This window comes from Hippocampus guttulatus, chromosome 11 (assembly GCF_054856545.1).
Source record: "Hippocampus guttulatus isolate MCC_2025c chromosome 11, RoL_Hgut_1.0, whole genome shotgun sequence".
Taxonomy (NCBI): domain Eukaryota; kingdom Metazoa; phylum Chordata; class Actinopteri; order Syngnathiformes; family Syngnathidae; genus Hippocampus; species Hippocampus guttulatus.
The window spans coordinates 20,360,138-20,378,836 of NC_141271.1; the positions used below are offsets into that span (position 1 = coordinate 20,360,138).

The 18,699-nt window shown below is 48.3% G+C and overlaps 1 protein-coding gene across 9 annotated transcripts in view; it reads left to right on the forward strand.

Annotated features, from left to right (window-relative positions):
• Nucleotides 1–18,699, forward strand: part of adarb1b (adenosine deaminase RNA specific B1b) — a 70,841-nt gene that overhangs the window by 32,043 nt on the left and 20,099 nt on the right. For 5 of the 9 annotated variants that reach the window (XM_086123529.1, XM_086123535.1, XM_086123536.1 and 2 more), the window contains one exon: nt 11,883–11,931. The exons of 2 other annotated variants lie outside the window; for them this stretch is intronic. Coding sequence is in view for 2 of the 7 variants with exons in the window: in XM_086123528.1 (XP_085979654.1) it covers nt 13,277–13,376 (100 nt within the window). In the remaining 5 variants the exon portion in view is untranslated. Of the gene's footprint in view, nt 1–11,882; nt 11,932–13,106; nt 13,377–18,699 lie in introns of those variants that run through there. 2 more of the 9 variants (XM_086123528.1, XM_086123527.1) reach the window with 2 other exon arrangements.

An 18,699-nucleotide genomic window follows, 5' to 3' on the forward strand; every position in this document is an offset into this window, starting at 1 on the left:
TCAATGTTTTTTCAAGCTGCGTCGCCGCTATTTTCCGACAATTGCTCGAAAAGGCCATTCTGCGCCATCGTCTCGCCCCAACACCAGACAAAGCGACGGACGCCACTCGCACTTCGCCTCACATTTTTTTTTTTTGCGACGGACGTTTCCCACAGACGTTTGGAGACAACAAGGGCTAAGAATTGATACTTGGACTGGATTCACGCTGCAGGTGCCAGTGTCCCATAGTTTGCTTGTGTGTTTTGATGGTGTCAAGATTTCATTTTATTTTCAAATACGTTGAGTTGGAAAGAAACTGAGAGCGAATTTATTAACTCTCATGAGCACTTCAACTAAGAAGTGTTGTTGCGGGAGGCTCTAGAGCAGGGGTGGGCAATTATTTTTTGCATAGGGCCACATGAGAACCAGAAAATATTATGGAGGGCCGGATCAAAAGGGTGAACTAAATTCCACATATTAATTGGATTTCTTTATTTAAAAAGCAGTATTTTGCATTTTTTGGCACGTTTTTCAGACTTTAAGAATATATTATTCCGTCGTATCGAACGGGATTTGCTTGACTTGGCGCTACTGCGGGCTTCCGTATCGTCTCCCCCTTTCCTCCCTATGCTCTGCAACTTCAAGTAACTGTGCCACCTGGCGTTGAAGTGCCTGTCATTACAAGCCCAAATGAAATGAATGCAGTCATGGACATCGAACCATAATTGTGTACCAACGTTAGGCGGGCCGGATTAAAAAGACCAACGGGCCGGATTTGGCCCGCGGGCCGTAGTTTGCCCACCTCTGCTCTAGAGTGACATTTTTTTAGACAAAAAAAGTTGGGCTGGATCCATTTTGAGAGTGCCTGCTTTGTTAAAAATAATCGATGCAGAAGGAGGCGGTCAGCCCCGCACGTACGTTGACATGCCAATTAATTTTTGCCTATGACGCAGTCTTTTTTTTTTTTTTTTTTTTTTGTTCTTTGATGGGAAAGGTTGGCGTCAGTAACTTGTCTGTCACGTTAATATCAATGACGGCGTGATAAATTTGCCATTTTTTTCCCACCGGTTAATTACCGTAGTTAGTTTGTTTGGGCTGTCGGTGCACAACTTGATCTGATAGCGGCGCCAAGTAAAACTTGAAAGATGCAGCGTTGCGTAACTCAAGCAAGATGGCGTTTCTTGAACGTCCCCAAAAAAAAATCATGCGAGCATTCCGCCCAGCGGCCATGAAATGGGGCTGAACACAAGCGGTTATGCCAGTCGCGCAACCGCTCCGGAGTACGGCAAAGTACAACCAGGTGCCGTCATGTACGATTGCCGGTTTACCTTTTGAGAGGAAAACATCTCAAATATTGACGCTGGTTTTCCCCAGAGCGCCCCGTCGAGCCATTCTAAGTTTTGCTTTTTAAAACATACTGTATGTACCGGACGGCGTGCCGCGACCAAGTTGAGTGCATTTATAACTACTAAGTCAATACGTGAAAAATTGATGGGGTACAACGGCGGCAAATGGCCTCTCCTCGAATGCCGCGTGCGCAAAATGACATCAATTTGATGGCATCTTTTAGTGCACTTTTGTGCAGTCAGATGGCATTACGTCCCCCTGGTTGACCGTTGACATGATTCTACGTACCATATAGATTCGCCGATGGATTTTCCTTGTTTACCACGCAACAAAAGTCTCTTTTGTCCGGATGGAGACGTTTTTCACCGGCTCAAAACATCTTGTTTTTTTTTGCTATGTACTGTACCGGGGGCTCGTCGTGTTTATCACATCACCTTCAACGAAGTGGCCCTCGATGCAAACAAGCAAGCGAGGAAGGAAGGAAGGAAGGAAGGGAAAGAGGTCGTTAGTTGACCAATGAACCAACAAACATCCCGGAGGAAGCTTTTTGGCTGCATTGTGTTCTTTTCTTGTTCCTGCCATGTGTTTCGCAGTAACGAGAACCTTCAGAGCAAAATGGGCCCTGGCAGCTCGTGACCTCACTGTCTGCTCACGTCAAACATTTGCCTTTGCTTCTTTTCTGCTGCCGCCGCCGCCGCCGCTGCTGCTGCTGCTCATCTTTTTATATGCTCGTTCATGCCGTTACGTAGTACCGTATGTCCAACTCTGGCAACTCCTCCTCCCTGCTCTCGTCTTCAGTCTTTCCCAAAAGCGCTTTGTTTTGTTTTGTGACGCTAATTGCGAATCGTCACCCTTGTTGTTTGGACTTGACTGTAGTTTTGTAGTGCCTCTCTGCCTCTGTGCTTTTTTTGCTCTTATGTCATCATTAGTGCGAGTGTGACCCAGTCCCATGTTAGGAAAGCAGTTATATAAACATGCCTTGAGCAATTTGCAACACACCAGTGTCACTGAGTGTACACACACACACACACACACACACACACACACACACACACACACACTACAAGCCCTTGTCCTCCCTTTTGTTTTCCATTCACAATTCCGAATGTAAAAGTACATGACACGAAACCTGCATCCAGAGGTCGTTTGACTGAACAGCCATTACCCGACACCTTTTCCCGTTACCAAAAAGTTTCGTTTCAGCGTTGCGAAACTCACCGAGGACCTATTTTATGTCTACTTAACAGCGCCGTCCTTTCCGGAGCCAAGCTAGATTTTTAATGATGTCCAGTGCGCCATCTGTCACAATGATCAGACGTTTGCCATATGTCCGCTCAAGTCGAATCTCCCCAAAATGCTCCTTGCGACCGTTTTCCACCGTTGTCCGCCGCTCTCGCGGAACTCCCGTGAAAGCGCGCGCGTTGACGGCCGGACACGCTCGCGTACCGCAGGCTTCTACAGGCCCGTTTGAGTCTGTCATAAATGAAGTGACGATGCGCTTAAAGGGCGGTGATGGAGAAAGTCTCGCTAATTGATTGTTCCGTCACTCTGTCAAGCCTCCTTTGAAGCCCCAATCAGTACAACTCATTAGTGCCCGTCGAGTGAAAATAAATGTCTCGGTAATTTGACACACCGCGGAGAAGGCCGTTGTTAACCGTGGCGTATTTGAATGATTAAATAAATGGTCAAATATATAAAATGACGCTGTGGGTGGGTGCGCAAAATGCGCTGGAGCAACGCATCGCTCAACTGTCGATCGATTGCATGTACCGGTACTCCAACCTGCAAAAAAAAAAAAATCTATTTTGGTTCTTCTTGCATTCTTGTCATGCCTGCATATATGTTTTTAAAATATCTGCTCTGCTTAAAGCTTCTGCTCGCTCGAATAAATCCGCGATCCCACTACTCGGCTTTTCCGCGCCGCAACAATGAGGCGCTCTAAAGCGGTCACGCCAGGCTGGAATACCCCCACGCCCCCCATTCTCGCTCCTCCGCCTTCTCTCCATGATGTTATGCGCATTCATAGCCAACGATGAGGCGCTCAAAATCAAAACGGGGATCACGTCTTCTGAAACAAATCTGTTGCGTTGCTTTACAGGCGTCTGGAAACAAAACTGACAAACACACAAACAAACAAAAAATTGAAATCACCGGAAAAGACAGTCGGATCCGACTGTAAAATACACAGGAGTCAGCCATAGTGTTCGCGGAAACGGCACGCCGAATTAGGTTACGATTCTAAAATAATGAGGAAAACCTTGAGGTCGGTCATTGTGTAAAAGTAGCGGCGCAAGCTCCAATCTGTTTGGCTGATGCATGTTCTGTGGCTAACTAAAATAGGAAGCCTTATGTAACCGCAGCCGGGTGAAGGAAGATGTCAAATACAGCGGTGCCGCAGAATGGCTGGAAATCTTCCACAGGGTGCAACAGCGCAATGACGGAATTTGATTTTCATGGATTTATTTAATGATTTTTTTTTTCATTTTTGGGATACATATGTATTTGGGCGTGTGTATATATGCTTATCTATTTGTTTATATATCCATCTCTCTTAATATATATACAGTATATAAAATATGGAAAAGCTTCATGGGCTAAGTAATATTTTTTTTGCAGAGGATAACGTTGCTACATTGTTTGTCTACGTGTGTTGCTGCTCTCTGTGTTCCAACATCCGTTGCTTGAAGCCTTATAACACGGCAACACCGATGCTAGTTTTGGAAGCCCGTCAACTGCGTTTTGCATTGCGTGTTAGCATTAAGCTAGCTAGGTTTCGTCAGGAACCACGTTTTAAACTGTACGATGAGTTTTACACAACGTGTTTATTTAAATACCAGTCGGAAGTGCACAACAGCCCAAAAAATAAAAAAGGCGCTCCTGAGTTTTTCCAGTAGTCCTTCTGGGAAAGGGATGACGGCGCACTAGTGCGTTCCTCTCCCCTTCTGTGCCTGATTTCTATCGCACTGCGGTTTCGATAAGGGAGTAACCGCATGATTGAAGTGCTCCTCTGATGCGTTTGTGATCCTTCTTCCTCGCCGTTTGTCCTTGTGTGCACACGGTGATCCGAGCGATGTCGGCTTCTGATAACTCCCGGCTTGTGTAACGAAGACATTATATTGATCTGTGTGCTGTGTGTGTGTGTGTCTGTTTTTTTTTCTTCTCACTATTCTTCATTGTTGCGGCCCCCTATCATCTTTTAGCGGGCACCGCAAAGTCCAAAAAGGTCAAACTATTTGCTGTGACATCCTCCCCTGGTGTAGATTGGAACTGTCCGCTATACCGTGTCATATGATAGATCGCCTCCGATTGACGTTTTGCTGCGCACCCAGGCTAAATCCGCACAGCTCAATCAATGGCCGGCAAACAAAGCGGCTCCCGTTTCTCCTGGCTTCCACGGAAGGACGCTGGTGCGGCTGGAAGAAAACATAACAGTTTGTGCACGCACAAGCGCAGCTGAACTGGAGTCACGCAAAAAAACAAAAACCAAAAAAAAGCAATTCAGTTAAATTGTGGTTGGGCATTTCTGTCCCGGCTCATTGGCTTGCGATAATGTCGATGTTCAACAGGGCGATATTTCATCATTTCATAACCCCCGTGTCTTATTTGATCCTCGTAAATCAAAAGCAGACTGAGCTTGGAATGCTTAAGGTATAATTACCTCCACCCGCACTCAAAACTAAAGAGCTATCGCTCGCAACCGCAAACTTGTGCTGTCGGCAAACCGAGAGCAAAATATTTTGCCATGAATGGTTACACGCCGAACCCCGAAAGGAAACAGTCATGTTTCCAGAGCTGGAAAAAAGGAAGCAGAGAAAATGCAAAAGTCGAGAGGGGGGCTGGGGGGCGGGGGGGTCGCAGAGCTCGCAGTGCAGATGGAGGCCAGGGTGCCACGGGCGCATCTGCATCATGCATGCCTCAGTTCCCCGTCTGCGGTTTCTGGCCTGGCGCGCTGAAACCAACACCAGCTCACAGCCAAGATGTCGCTTCTTATTTACACTTTTGCCTTCGCCGAGTCCTCCTCGGTTAAAGGTCGCCGGATGAGACGTGATTCCTTCTTGACCGTAAAAATGGTGCGTTGGGGTGTTTGAAATGGCTTGACAATGGACCCCAAAAGAAGTTGTGACTTGGCTAAACGGAGTAAGGCAGAGGTCCTCCGTCACCTTAATCCCTTTTTTTTTTTTCTTCCAACCGGGACCGAGTTTGAAACCCCTGCTTTAAAACTCTTGCAGCAGGCCCGACAGTAGCGTTACATGAATTCGCGGTGAGAGTTGAATAACATCGGCCGAGCATTGATTATCGAAAATCGGAAGTCGACGCACGCATAACGATGTCTGCTGTAGTACCACGGCCTATCTGCGGGTGGCAGGATGGTGCCACGGTGCATCCTGACTGATGAAAATGACACAAGAAGGAGAAACGGAGTTAATCGATTGGAGAGAGAGAGAGAAAAAAAAAGCAAGGAAAGAAGCCTAACTGTCAGCTTGTCCTGCAAAAAAACCCAAACAAAAACGGATGCCGTCAATGGCCTGACCTTGGCGCCGACCACACGCATGATGGAACAGGTTAAACATTTCCCAGTGTTGGCCCTCGACTCTTTTCTGAAGAAAGGGGGAGGAAAAATCTGTTTGACCACACCACAGGAATCACTCGGGATCATTTTTCAGAGACACCCGAGAGAATCTGCCCCTTTGTTGACTTTGATCGCAAGTTAGAAAAAGACCGCCAATTGGCCTCGGTGGTCAATATTTCTGCAAGGCTTTTTAAGACCAACAAAAAAAAACAAAAAAAAGGAGCACTGAAGTCCTAAAATTGTGAAGTTATGAATTGGGTAAATGGAGCAAGGCTATCGTTGCAAAAACAAAAAATGATTTTACAGTCCTTGCATCCATTTGTTTGTTTTTTTATTGGGCGCACTGGTAGAATTTCCAGTCCAAATTTCAAAAGAGCGCCCCATGTGAATCTGCATTTCGCCTTGGCGATTGAAATGGCCGACAATTTCCGCTCTGTTCATCTGGCCGACTGCTCGCCGCCTGCCCGCTTCCCCAGAATCTCCGTTTCCGCTTGTTGTCGGTGAAATTTGGTGACTGACTGCGCCGTGTTTGTCATCCCTCGCGGTGGTCTGAGCTATTCACCCAATGACGACGGTGAGTCACCGCTTCCGGAAAACTTTGCTTGGAGGGGGTGCCGATTTTCAATCATTTGGGAAAAGAAATCAGCAAGTGTCTGTCAAGGCTTCCGCGAAACGTTTCTCAGGTGTGAGCTACGTGGCCTATTTTTCAAGATACTTTTTGTATTTTTGGTTCCTCTTGTACACAGAGTGTGACACGCGCACACAAAGGAGTAGGAGGGGCGGGGGGGTAATGTGAACACAAAATGTCGTGGCCTACTTCTGAGTCCCTCTGTTGTCATCCTATCTTTGGTCTCTGCGAATAGAAGCGGTGTGGGAAAGCCTGAAGTGCTATTATGACAGCGATAGCAAAAGTGAGCAAAGTTCCGCCGTCTGGGTTTTGTCCACGCGATGATTGAGTAACATAACAGTCCTATCAAAAGACAACCAACAAGTGGAAGTTCCTTTGTTCTGCCGGCATTCGCCTCCAGATGGCGGCGTTGCCCTGGTGTCGCGGTGTTACTTTGTCAACGCTCATCTGCATACCGATACAGTGATGCCTTGAGATACGAGTCACTCAAACTATACTTTTTTTTTTTTTATTCGAGATACCGGCCCTCATTTGGTCACTTTCTGCTTTGACTTGAGCGAGCAAAAAATAGACTTGCGAACAATTCTTCCAAAAAAAAAAAAAGAGGCTTCGGGCTTAACACAGAGTCGCCCATTGTTCCCAAGCGGGCCCGGACACACAATCAAGATTCAGCCGCTCACTTAGCGAGGAGGAGGTCCACACCCAGCAATCGGCCCGATGGAGGCCTGGGAAACTCCCAGAGGAAGAATGAAGTCATACCTACTATTCCCTTCGGAGCAGAAGCAGGCTTCTGGGTTTGGGCCACTGCTTTGAAACAAGCTAAAACCATAAATGCATCCCGCACATCTGAAAATCCAGATGCAGAGCTTTGGAAATGTTGTTTGATCGTTTCCTGTGAACTACATTTTCTTTTTCACGTCTTGGCGAGTGCGGCCCGGTGGTCCAGTGGCTGGCGCTTCGACCCCACGGTGCAGAGGTCGCGCGTTCGGTCCCGGCTCCGGCCTCCCCGTGTGGAGTTTGCATGTTCTCCCCGGCCTTGTGCGGGTTTTCGCCGGGTGCTCCGCTTTCCCCCCACATTCCAAAAACATGCATGGCGGGTTAATGGAACACTGTAAATTGCCCCTAGGTGCGAGTGTGAGTGCGGATGCTTGTTCGTCTCTGCGTGCCCTGCGATTGGCCGGCCACCGGTTCAGGGTGTCCCCCGCATCTGCCCAAAGACGGCTGGGATGGGCTCCGGCATGCCCCGCGACCCTTGTGAGGATAAAGCGGATCAGAAAATGGATGGATGGATGGATGGATGTCTTGGTGAGCTCCCTAGCTAGCGCCCTCTATTGGCCAGATCCTCCAGTGGCCAAATCCACCGTTTGTATTGTGAAGCAATCTGCACTTCGTCGACCATTTTTGCAGCAGCTCCATTGTGACGTGAGGTGCACGAACACACACACACGCGTACGCAGAGTGGGCCGCAAAAGGGCCCTAGGCTGTAGTTTGGAAACCCCCGAAAAAGAGAGCGTAGACCCGTCAAGGTCCTACGGAAGACGGTCCGGTTTCTTTGCTCATATACGGTATCGTTCTTCAGACTCGCGTTGAGGCGCTTTTGAGACAGAAACCAATCCTTATTTGGTCTCGCCGTAACCGATAATGGACGCTGTTTACATAGTATTACTGTATGATCCAACTGCTGTCCAATCGCTTTTGATAAGTGGCCCTGCGCCGGTAGTAAACAACATGATAAATGCGGACGAGCGGCACCGGCTCGCGGTCGTTGGCTCGGATACTCGCGACTGTCAAAGGCCCGCGATGCATGTCTGTAATAAAGCAAAGTGCTCATGGATGCCAGTAGCAAGGGCAAAACGATTAACTGATGTCGACGATTAGTTAGCGCCAAAGTGTGACACGACGTGGCGGAGCGCGAGCCTCTTTCCAAGGAGACTTCTTTTTTTTTTTTTTTTCTCCCCTCCACCATTAAGACCGTAAAGCTCTCTGACGTTCCTTGTCAAAATACACAAACGATAACCTTCCACTTAAGATGTCGTTTAGGGGGGGGCGGGGGGGTCTTCTGTCTCTCAAATACCGCAGCCGGGGTGTTGCGACAAACATCGGCCTACTCGGTGATGTCAACTTGTCCCACCATTTTTAAATATTGTGATTATCGGCAAAGGTAGCAGCAACCTTTTGTGGTGTTACTGTGCAGACCTTTTGACTTCCGTGTCCCATCACTTGAAAAGGGGGCACGTCTTCAGCCTAGTCATGGGTGGAGAAGCTCAGCGTGGACGTGGGTTTATATCAAGTTACCCGATTATGATGTCGCAGTTAGGCAACTTTCACAACGGCTCCCGTACATTTTCGGAAATTTAAGACGCTACTTTTCGTCACAATCTCCTTGGAGTGAAAACTTTGGGGACTCGACCTAGAAACTCCCAATTGGTGATTCATTGTGCGCGTGTGTGTGTGTGTGTGATGTGACAGACCGTTTTTGCCTTGTCAGCATTTTAGTAGCATGCGTTTGTGCTTGCTTTGTTCCCCTGTGTGTGGCTTTTTTTTCTTTTCTTTTTTTTTTTTTTTTTTTTCATAATCCCTATGCGGACCGGTCCAGTACAAAGCGGTCCATTTCAAATTAAAAAAAAAATAAAACCCTGCACAAAAAAAAAAAAGAGAAGATATTGTTGGTTTAAAAACAGTTGGACTTTTGGAGGAAATAAGCCCGATGAGTTCTCTTCAGATCACTATAGTCGTACTTCTTCGAAGGAGATTGTCCACTATTTAGTTTCGAATCGTAAATGTATAATTAGCCTGTTTTGAAGGGGTGGGCCAGTCACATGCAGGAGCCCCCCCCCCCCCCACCCCACTCAGAATACTGCTGGGCCAAAGGGGAGTTTTGAATTTTGTGACAAGATGACTCGAGAAGAAACTTGAATTCCTTCCCAGCTGTGGGGGGGGGGTTTATATTCATCAGCTGGAATTCAAACATTTACCGCCGCCAATGTGATACTCGCCGAGTACGTTTTTCAAGGACTAGGCATGGAAGATCTGTGTAAAGTCTAATTCTTAGGGGATTGAAAGATCCAATTTAAAAACACACACACACACACACACACACATTGCCAGTACGAGCAAGTCTTTTGCAAACCACTTGGCCGTAAAAGATTTCAAGTGTGCCTGCCCCCCCCCCCCCCTCCCCTTTTTACTTGTGCAAACCTTATCACGTGAAACACTGAAGCGATCTAATTCTAAATCTAAATTCAGTTCGCTCCCCACCAAAGTGCCTGCTCAATGACACGATGGAAGTAAATACGGAATGGAATAGTGCGGCAGCGCTTCCCTCTGCTGGCCGGACGCAAGCACGGCAACAAGCCTGCCCGGCCGCTCGGGTGGGAATTTATGATGGGGATTTGAGCACACGCGCGTCATCAATAACGAAAGCGTGACACGCGCATTTAATGGAGCGCGCTGTTAATTAAAATAGCGTCCCTGGGTGCGTCTTTGCTGGCAAATGTAGGTCAGTGTCAGAGGCGTTGTTTGGTGGCTTATTGGGACCCTCGTTAGCGGGCTTGTGTTGCAGCCGCTGCTTCCGGAGCCATTGGCCTCATTTGGTGCGGCAGCCCGCTGGTCGACTTTGCTCCGCGTGCAGCTCGAATCTCTCTCTTTTGTGTCTTTCTCTCCCCCCCCCCCCCCCACCTCCCTCCTCTTGTCACTCTCCCCCAATAGCGTTTTAGTCCCTTTTTTTTTTTTTTGTTTCCTGATCACCCCTGTCCGATTCACACGCGCGAGTCGGCCTTGGTCTCCCAAGAGCCCAGAGAAGGTCGGCGCTGACGAGACACCATTAAGAGCAACGTAAATCAACGCGTTATGGCTTTCCCTCTTCTTGACCATGCCATTAGATCTCGAAAAGCAGCAGCAACCGACATTCCCCTGCCTTTTTTTTTTTTTTTTTCGTTCTTCTGGGTTACGTTTCAGTCATCGTTTTTGTTTTAACCTTGTTTGAGTTTGGTCAGATAGTCACTCGTTAAAAAAAATATATAAAGTGCTGACGTGGCCCCTACCAGGAATACCAATGCAGTATTAGTAGCTTTATTAGTTAGTAGTATATCGTGTTTTTGAAGTATTAATACTGAAAGAGGCTCGTGCGGGCCAACAAGCAAACAACGGCGCTCAATTACCATTCAAGCCCGCCCACTTTTGAAAACGGGTCCTGCTTGGCCGAGGTCGCTTCCCGTGAGTGCCATTCTGTTGTTTTTATCCATCTGCAAGTGACGTCTCTCAAACTCTCCAATTGGGGGAGGGAGGGGAAAAAAACCCCCAAAAATAAAGCTAAACACCGGGTCTATTTTTAGCATTTTGCGCTATTCTGCTCCAGTTGAGAGCAAACCAACAGATGGTCTCACCGCCACAGCCTTTGGGTTCTCTGCCCGCAAGTCTGTTTTGGGAGCTTGTTTTTGTCAATGGGCCTTTTTTAAAAATTTTTTTTTTAAGAATATGAGGCCTGCAGTTGAAGCGACTGAAATGGCTGCTGTCAGCACACTCCACTGTCTCTGCGGCGCGTGCTCTCCCATCCGCCGCGTTTTGTCAACGCAAACAGGCCCTTTTTTTGGGGAAACGCCAATTCCACTGCAGTGGCTGTCTTGGCCAGCTGTTAGCTCCGCTTGGCTTTTTACACAGCAGCACGGATGGATTTATGTCCCCAATATCCATCCATCCAGTTTCTAATCCGCCAATCCTCACGAGGATCGCCGGCGCGCCGGGAACCGACCCCAGCTTTCTGCGGGCAGTCGGCGGGGGACATCCTGAACATTGACAAACAACCGTTGGCCCTGAGAATCACACCTGCGGACAATATTGCGTGTTCCGTGAGGCTGCCGCGCACGTTTCTGGAATGCGGGAGAAAAAGCGGACTACCCGGAGAAAACCCAACCTTCCAAAGGGGTCCGAAACAGGCTTTCCAACTGTGTTTTGCTCCAACAAAGAAATGCTTTTTATTTGAAAGCCGTCATTCTCGAAGAATTCTTTCATTCCGAAATCTTGGACGCGTTTAAACGCAGACGTGCGTCAATGTTTGATAGCGAGCGGTTGCAAACGATGGCGTGCTTAATGTCCATTTCAAATCCACGGTGTTGTCGTCGGGTGGCAAAGTCTTCTGGCCGATCTCGCGTCGGCGCCCCAATTCCGGATGCACGGGGCCGTGCTTGAGTTGTGCCGTAGTCGGATCAAATCATTTTCTTCCTCTTTGGCGACGCAACTCAAAAAAAGAACTTCTTGTTGAAAAACAGACAAGGAATTACGCATTTACGCATTGCGCATGTATACAAAAGCTGTTGTTTGCTGATAGTTTCTCCCCCTCCCATGTTCTCTTTCCACCAGAGTTTCCTGCTTAGCGATACCTGCGCAAGAACCTGAACTTGAACTCAAGGTGGGAGTTATTTTTGAATTAACTGACTCGGTTTCATTCCATTTTCAGACGAGTTTCCTGTTTGAGCTGATTATTTGCCACATACTTTCTAAATCCCAGTCTCAAAAGATGACGTGACATCATGTAGAATGTCACTTCGAATCTCAGCGGGTAGAATTGGACTCTCTGTCCAAACGTTTCTTGCTTTTGTTTTTTCTTGGTTAAACGCAGCTGTAACCGTCTCGTACAGCCACTAGAGGGAGCCCGAGCATCACTGTTCAAGATCAATTGCAGTCGGCAAGAAACCAAAACGCTCCGTCGTGAGTGGGGAAGACATGATTAAAATGTGTCAATATAAACCATTCCAAATAATAATATTGAAACTTTTCTCTTTACTTAATTACTAACCATATTTCATCTGTTGTGACGTGATGAGAACCTTCATTGGCAGTTCTTTGTCTTGTAAGGAGAAGTATCGTAATTGCTCACAATTACCAACAAACATTTTTTTTTAATTAAATTATGTTGCTTTTATTTATGTAAGTCGCAGTTCATCCACTTGACTGAATATATGTGGTGCATGGCCACATCGCCAAGCACCTCCCGCCTGCCGTGTTTATGCTCATCTGTGCGTTCAACAGAACTCGGTGCAGCTCGGCTTACCATTTGGCTTTTGACGTGACCCCATGGTGGATTTGGGTGTTCCTGCATGTTAGTACCATGGTGGCGCAGTCACTTGAAAGTGGCTGTCGAGCTTAGACCAGCCTAGCCTCGCAAATCATGGGCAGAAAAACTCGGGTTGATGGGGTGGGATCGTGCAAATTCAGTCCCATTGTTGCTTTATAGTTGAGGGAGGTGCGGAATGGTTCGCTTACGGACTTGTTTTCAGTCAACAAAACTTGCTTAATGACTTTGTTGTTTCATTTCACACTTGATGAGTGGGCAGCCACTACAGGCACTTATTTGTTTGTATACAAGTCTTTAAATCTCGCATTTGCTTTCTCCAGAATGCCACCTCGACGTCAAACTTCCACTGGTGTTGCATTAATCTCCGTCCAAAAATGTGAGCGTTCACACTATTGCCGCCTCCCCGCTCTCTTTTCTGATCGGGCAGACGCAACCTGAATTGGGGGTAGGGAAAACGAGAGAGAGAGGGAGGGAGAGAGAGGGAGGGAGGGGGGCTGGAGGAGAGAGAGGGAGTCGCTCTAAAGACTTGCTTCAGGTGTGAGCAGTTGCCTGAACGCCATGTGGACTGAGCGGGCGCATTCGGCTGCAAGAGATCGAGGAGCTCACGTGCTCGCAGCCGAGGCGTGATCTCGGCGCGGGTCGGAGCGCTTTCGGCGCACTGTTGCTTAGCGAGCCAGCCATGACGCTTCGAAGCAACGGCGCAGACAATCAGGGCTCTTATTATTGCCTGATGCGACGCAGGTTCAAGAGGAGGCGCAAGAAACGCTCGGAACGCAAAGGTAACCCCCCCCCCCCCCCCCCCCCCCCCCCGCTGGACGGATGGCAAAGCCGTAAAGAGACCACTTGTACTTTGTACTCTTCTTGAGCTTCCATGTGGGGCTGTCCTAGTGCGGGCCTTGATACTCTAGCCGGCCTAAAGTCGCTCGATAAGCTGAAACGATCCCGCGGCAAAAAGCCTTAAAAATCAGTCAGCGCGGTGAAATAATAGATGACAGAAGATGAACTTTCAAAATAATCTCGGGCAACGTAGAATATGAAATGAAAGTGTTTTTTGTGTTTTTTTTTTAATAGTTTCGTGTAATCTCTGTCCCAGATGAATTTGGAACTGTGTAAAATGATGCGCTGGAATGTTGTCACAAGGCTTTGTTCCACGTGACGCGCCAATTGAATAAAGGATGATAAAAGTATTTGGTACTCGAGCTGTGCGAGTAATCCCTTCCAAAAGATGTGGACGACTGACATGATTACAGCTGAAGTGAAGAAGCTGAGAAACGAGGCCGGTATGTTGACCAAGAGTAGCGTTTGGGTTTTTGTTACGTCCACTTCGAAACTGCGCCGTTCGGTGGCAATATGCTGAGCGACGGGGCTGTTTTGAATTGAACTAGGAAACATTTTAGCCCAGATCAGGCAAGCTCAGAAAAGAACTTCTGTCATACACGTGAAATTCTTCTTCATGTTGTTCAGGTGACGGTCACAATGGATGACACCGTCCGTGCCTTTTGCCTTTTATTGAATGCAAAATAAGTCGGCGCGGCTCCTTTCCCGCGGGCTGCTTCCGTTTTCAGCTCTTGTTATTTTTTTTTCTATCACAACCATATCATGAATGCTACGCTTGTCGATGGCATTTCGCAACATGTTCGCGCTAAGCTTTCGTTTGACCAAATTCTATCTATGGTTTTTGTGAAACATATCCGTGGGTTTGACAGCGGTGCGCAATGTGCAACGCTCTTTTAAGCTGCCAATTTTACAGTCAACTTCAACTGAGAATTGCAGTGGACTGTGGAGTTTTGGTTTTTATTCCATAGCTGCTCCTAAAGTGTTGTCCCGTCGCAGTCGCCGTGCTGTTGTTGTGTGAGTAAAGGATTCCCTCCGGATTTCGTGGGAAATAAATTCTGGACTTGTTGTATTGGAGTCACTCAGCTTGAAGCAAGCACACCGGGCCTCTTTGTGGCCAACTGTTGGCTATCCACCCCCACAGCGTCGAGAAGTACCGATCTGGCTGAACCGTTGGCGTTCTCTCGACGTGTATCGGCGGACTGTGGCGGCACCACACGTTTCCTCAACTCATTCAGTACCAGCCAATTCTGGACCAAGTCTGAAAAGACGTTTAAAAACGTCTTTGGGAGTGAATGAGTTAAAGTGGCCGCGGGGTGCCGGCAACGGGGGCCGCTGTCTTCCGAGGTTGCTCCCGGAGGGACTAAGTCAAACAGCAGGTGTGGTAATTGCTCGGCAATATTGGCCGGGGCCCCCCTCGCGTTGATAGCTGTCACTCTCCTCTCAGCGCCTCTCGGTTTGTCAAGCCGGCTCCGTTGAGCCAGCTAAGTCCATCGCTGCTGAGGCTGCGCTTCCCCCCCTTTTTTTTCTGTCTCCGATGCCTCCCTCGAGCCCCGTTTGCCGTGCGACTGACTACATCTATCAGCATTACACGGCTCCGTTGCCACACCTCCCTGGCCTCCCTTAGCACCGTGGCACTGAAAGTGGCACTTTCTCAGCACTTCCGGAGGAGCGACAACTGAGACCAAAAAAGAAAAAAAAGAAAAAGGGTCTGTCTGCACTGCCCAGGATCAGGCCGCCAACCAGTGGTTGGGGACCACTGACTTAAACCGGGTCGTTTCAATCTCGAGCTCCTGAGGGCTGGCCGCTAATGCTCGTTGGGTGAGAGAGCGTCACGGGTAACGGGTCGTCAGGTGGTGAAAATCACTTCCCTTTGTCCTCGGGACAGCGAGGTCAGATTCAGTGGCCGCGATAACTGCGGCGGGCGCTTCATCAAGTGGAGATGAATGTCTTCCAGGGTGGTCCTTCAACACCTCGATGTAGGCGGGACCAAGGTCGGCCCGATGATCAGTCCGGTCTTGAACTTTAATGCGGTCCCACATTGCTGTCCCGAACACGTGGCCGCTCAATTTGTTTGCCGGTGTTGCTTGAACTCTGCACGCGTGGGAGGCTGCTTTGGCTGTTTTCATATTGGAAAAGATTTGCTCTTCTCTGCCAACCATTTTCAAAACAGTTTTTGAGCATTTTGGCTGTTCTTTAAAGAGCCACACAATTTGGTGGTCCGTCACAATATAAGCACTAAATCCACCAACGGTTTTTCTTAGCTTTTCTTTCTCCAGAAGGGGGGAAAAAAACATTTTGAGCTTTAGCCATTCTTTACTAATCAGGATACGACCATTGGTGCGGTTCACCAAAATACATTGGGGAGGGGGCAAAAAAGTTGTGTCAAGAAGTCCGTCAAACAGAACAGTGATTTTTTTATTTAAAGAGCGTATTGTCAAATGAAGCAGATGAACGTAGATATCCTCGAAAAGGTTGCGAATCTGGGAAAATCGACCGCTATGGCTTCACAACCGCTTTGTGGTGACGGTTGTGATTGATGAGGTTGCCTTCAAATAAAATGAGTGCAAAGGCACGTCACTGGCAGAATGCTGAACTCCGCCATCTCCTCCAAATGCTAAGTTCCTCGATGCGTCGCTCATAAATGTGCCCAGCCATGACTCTTGTCGGCGTTGCTTTCCAATGGGCCGTGTATGAAATATGGAGAATGGGGGGGGTTCTGCAATGCCTGCAGTATCTCGAAAATGAGCTTTGCAACTTGAAAAGGGGAGTTGTGGGGAGGGGGGGGGGGTTGCGCCACCTGATGCGGGTATCGTTCGTCACTCGTGTACTACATAACAGTTATTGATCAGCATGTTACACTTTCTTTCGGAGCTAAACTGAAGGCAAATTAAAAGTTAAAACATTTAGACATTTTACACAGTTAGAGAAATCACAGGTGAGCGTTCCACATGGATGTCATGATAATCGGGCCTGATGAGAGCACTTTTGCTTCTGCTCAAAGTCAGCAAAGACCCAATTATCAGATGTTGGAATATGTTCGGGGCATAAGGGAGTAAAGTGGGGTGAGGATTAGGATTTTAAAAAGAACTCTCAAATGTATCGGGATCCAGTGAGGGGATGGCAGAGTAGGAGTTCTGTGCTTCCTCTTATGAGTACCAGTCAAGAGGTGAGCAGCAGCATTTGGGACCAACTGGAGCCGCTTCATGGAGGATCGGCTGACTCCAAAGCGGAGTGCATGGCAGTAATCCAACCGAGATGTTACAAAAATATGGTCGAGACACAGTCGAGCTGAGGCCAAGCTAATCAAACAGTAGCCAACTAGCAAGCTCGCGCAAAGAGCGAAAGGTTGCGTTGGAAGGCCCCCCCCCCCCCCCAAGTCACAAGATAATTTCGTAAACACTATCGCAAATCAGGTCGGAGTTCTCATTGCTTCTAACATGTATTGATCTACCGCTACCCCTATTTCTTCTTCTTTGTATTTGCCAGCAGTCCGGAAGACCGCTGGCACTCTGCTGCCTCTCGCAGGTCAATCTTGGTACAACGATAGACCTGCGGTTCGGAATGAGGCCTGTGATTGACAGTGTAGAAAGCCCAAAGCAGGAAGCGCACACTTGACGTGCGTCAGAGCTCTCGCGTTTGAAACGTCGCTTGTGATGTTTGAAATTGCGAAGTGTGTAGTCCACTCGAGTTCGTTCTTTCCCTTGCCCGAAAACGTTGACAAAACAGCTTTTGCTCTTTTTGGAGTTCTGTTGTTGCTTTGTAAGAGTTTGGATATTTGCACACGGGTGTCGAGTATCCCAAGTTGTCTGCGTCGGGTGCTTGAGCACCGAGCACAGCAGCGGCGCGCGTTCGCGCAGCTTTGAGCACACTCGGCCATGCACTCGGATCCCCCGCAGGCGCTTTGTCTTTAGCGGTGTCATAAATCAGAGCTGTCGCATAGATTTGATGGCGCAAAGAGAAGCGACAGGCGCCCAGCAACCTTGAAGAAGAAAAAAAAAAAAAGAGAGTGAAAAGAGAATTTTATTTTATTTTTTTGTACTATAAGACCACACGGGCCGCAATTTCCAAATGGATGTCGACTGTTTCACACGGTGGGACTCGTACGCTCAAGGCACGCCGTTAAGATTTGATCGGCTGCCTGGCTCGCGCAAGTGCGATGGCCGAACAACTCGGATCGTTTGTACAATTGAATGATTTAACGACCGTGTGCAGCGGGTGTGCGCCGTCGTTGCTCGCAACTCCGAATCGTCAGACGTGAAGCAGGAACGAACGCAAGAAATTGGCTGACGTCATGTGTGGCTTACCCTCCTGGCACTCACTGATTTTGACCAAAAAAACAAAACGTCTGTGATACTCGTTCAACAATTTTGAGTTTCAGGATTTTGAAGACATCCAAGAATCGGATCTTGAGCGTGCTCAAATTCAGCCCGATTGTCAGACACGCCTTTTGCGCTCTTAATTTCTGCCTGCTGTCTTTGACTCGACTTCATCAAGCCCAGTTTAGTTTCGGTGTTTGGAGTGCATTTATTGTCTCGCAGCCTTTTCCCTAATGAAGACTTAAACTCCTTGGATCCCAATTTTTAAAAAGCCTCCTCTTACAAGGATGCCGTTTAGGTGAAAGTATTTGACCGCGGCGGCGGTCGGCCTGCGAAGGCAAATCTTTTCTGGCAGCCTAATTCGCTCGTCATTAGTCGGTCCAAATTGAAGAATAGACTCTTGAGCGCAGTGCGCGCGTGTGCGACAGGCCGGCCGACGGCGGGCGGCGGCACCCGGTGGCCCTCTCTACCGTGGCCCATCAGTTTCAATCAGACAGGCCAGACAGGCGCTCCCCCCTCGGGTCACAACCCCTTTCCTGTTCAGGTGCCGGGGTCCACACATGTACTCCCATTATGGCGTATTACCTGCTCGGCACCTGGACATGCAACCTGAGGAAGCGTGAGAGCAGAAGGGGGGGGATTGTTCTGACCCCCCCCCCCCCCCCCCCCCAGCCCCCCTCTCCAATTTCTATTAAAATGCCGTCTTCTTTCATGAAGTAATCACCAGGCCGCCAAAGCTTTATTGAGGCAAATAATGGGATTCGCGGATGATGACAGTTGGGCGCAAGGATCCAATATCATCCACATCGATGTGGTCCTCAAATTATTCTTCTCATTCACTTCTCAAGTTTTGCACCTTGAATGTACACCCGCCGCTTCACTGCCTTTGCGTCGTAAGGACACAACGCGAGATGTTCTTAAGCAGAGGGTGCCCGAGTCTGGTCCTCGA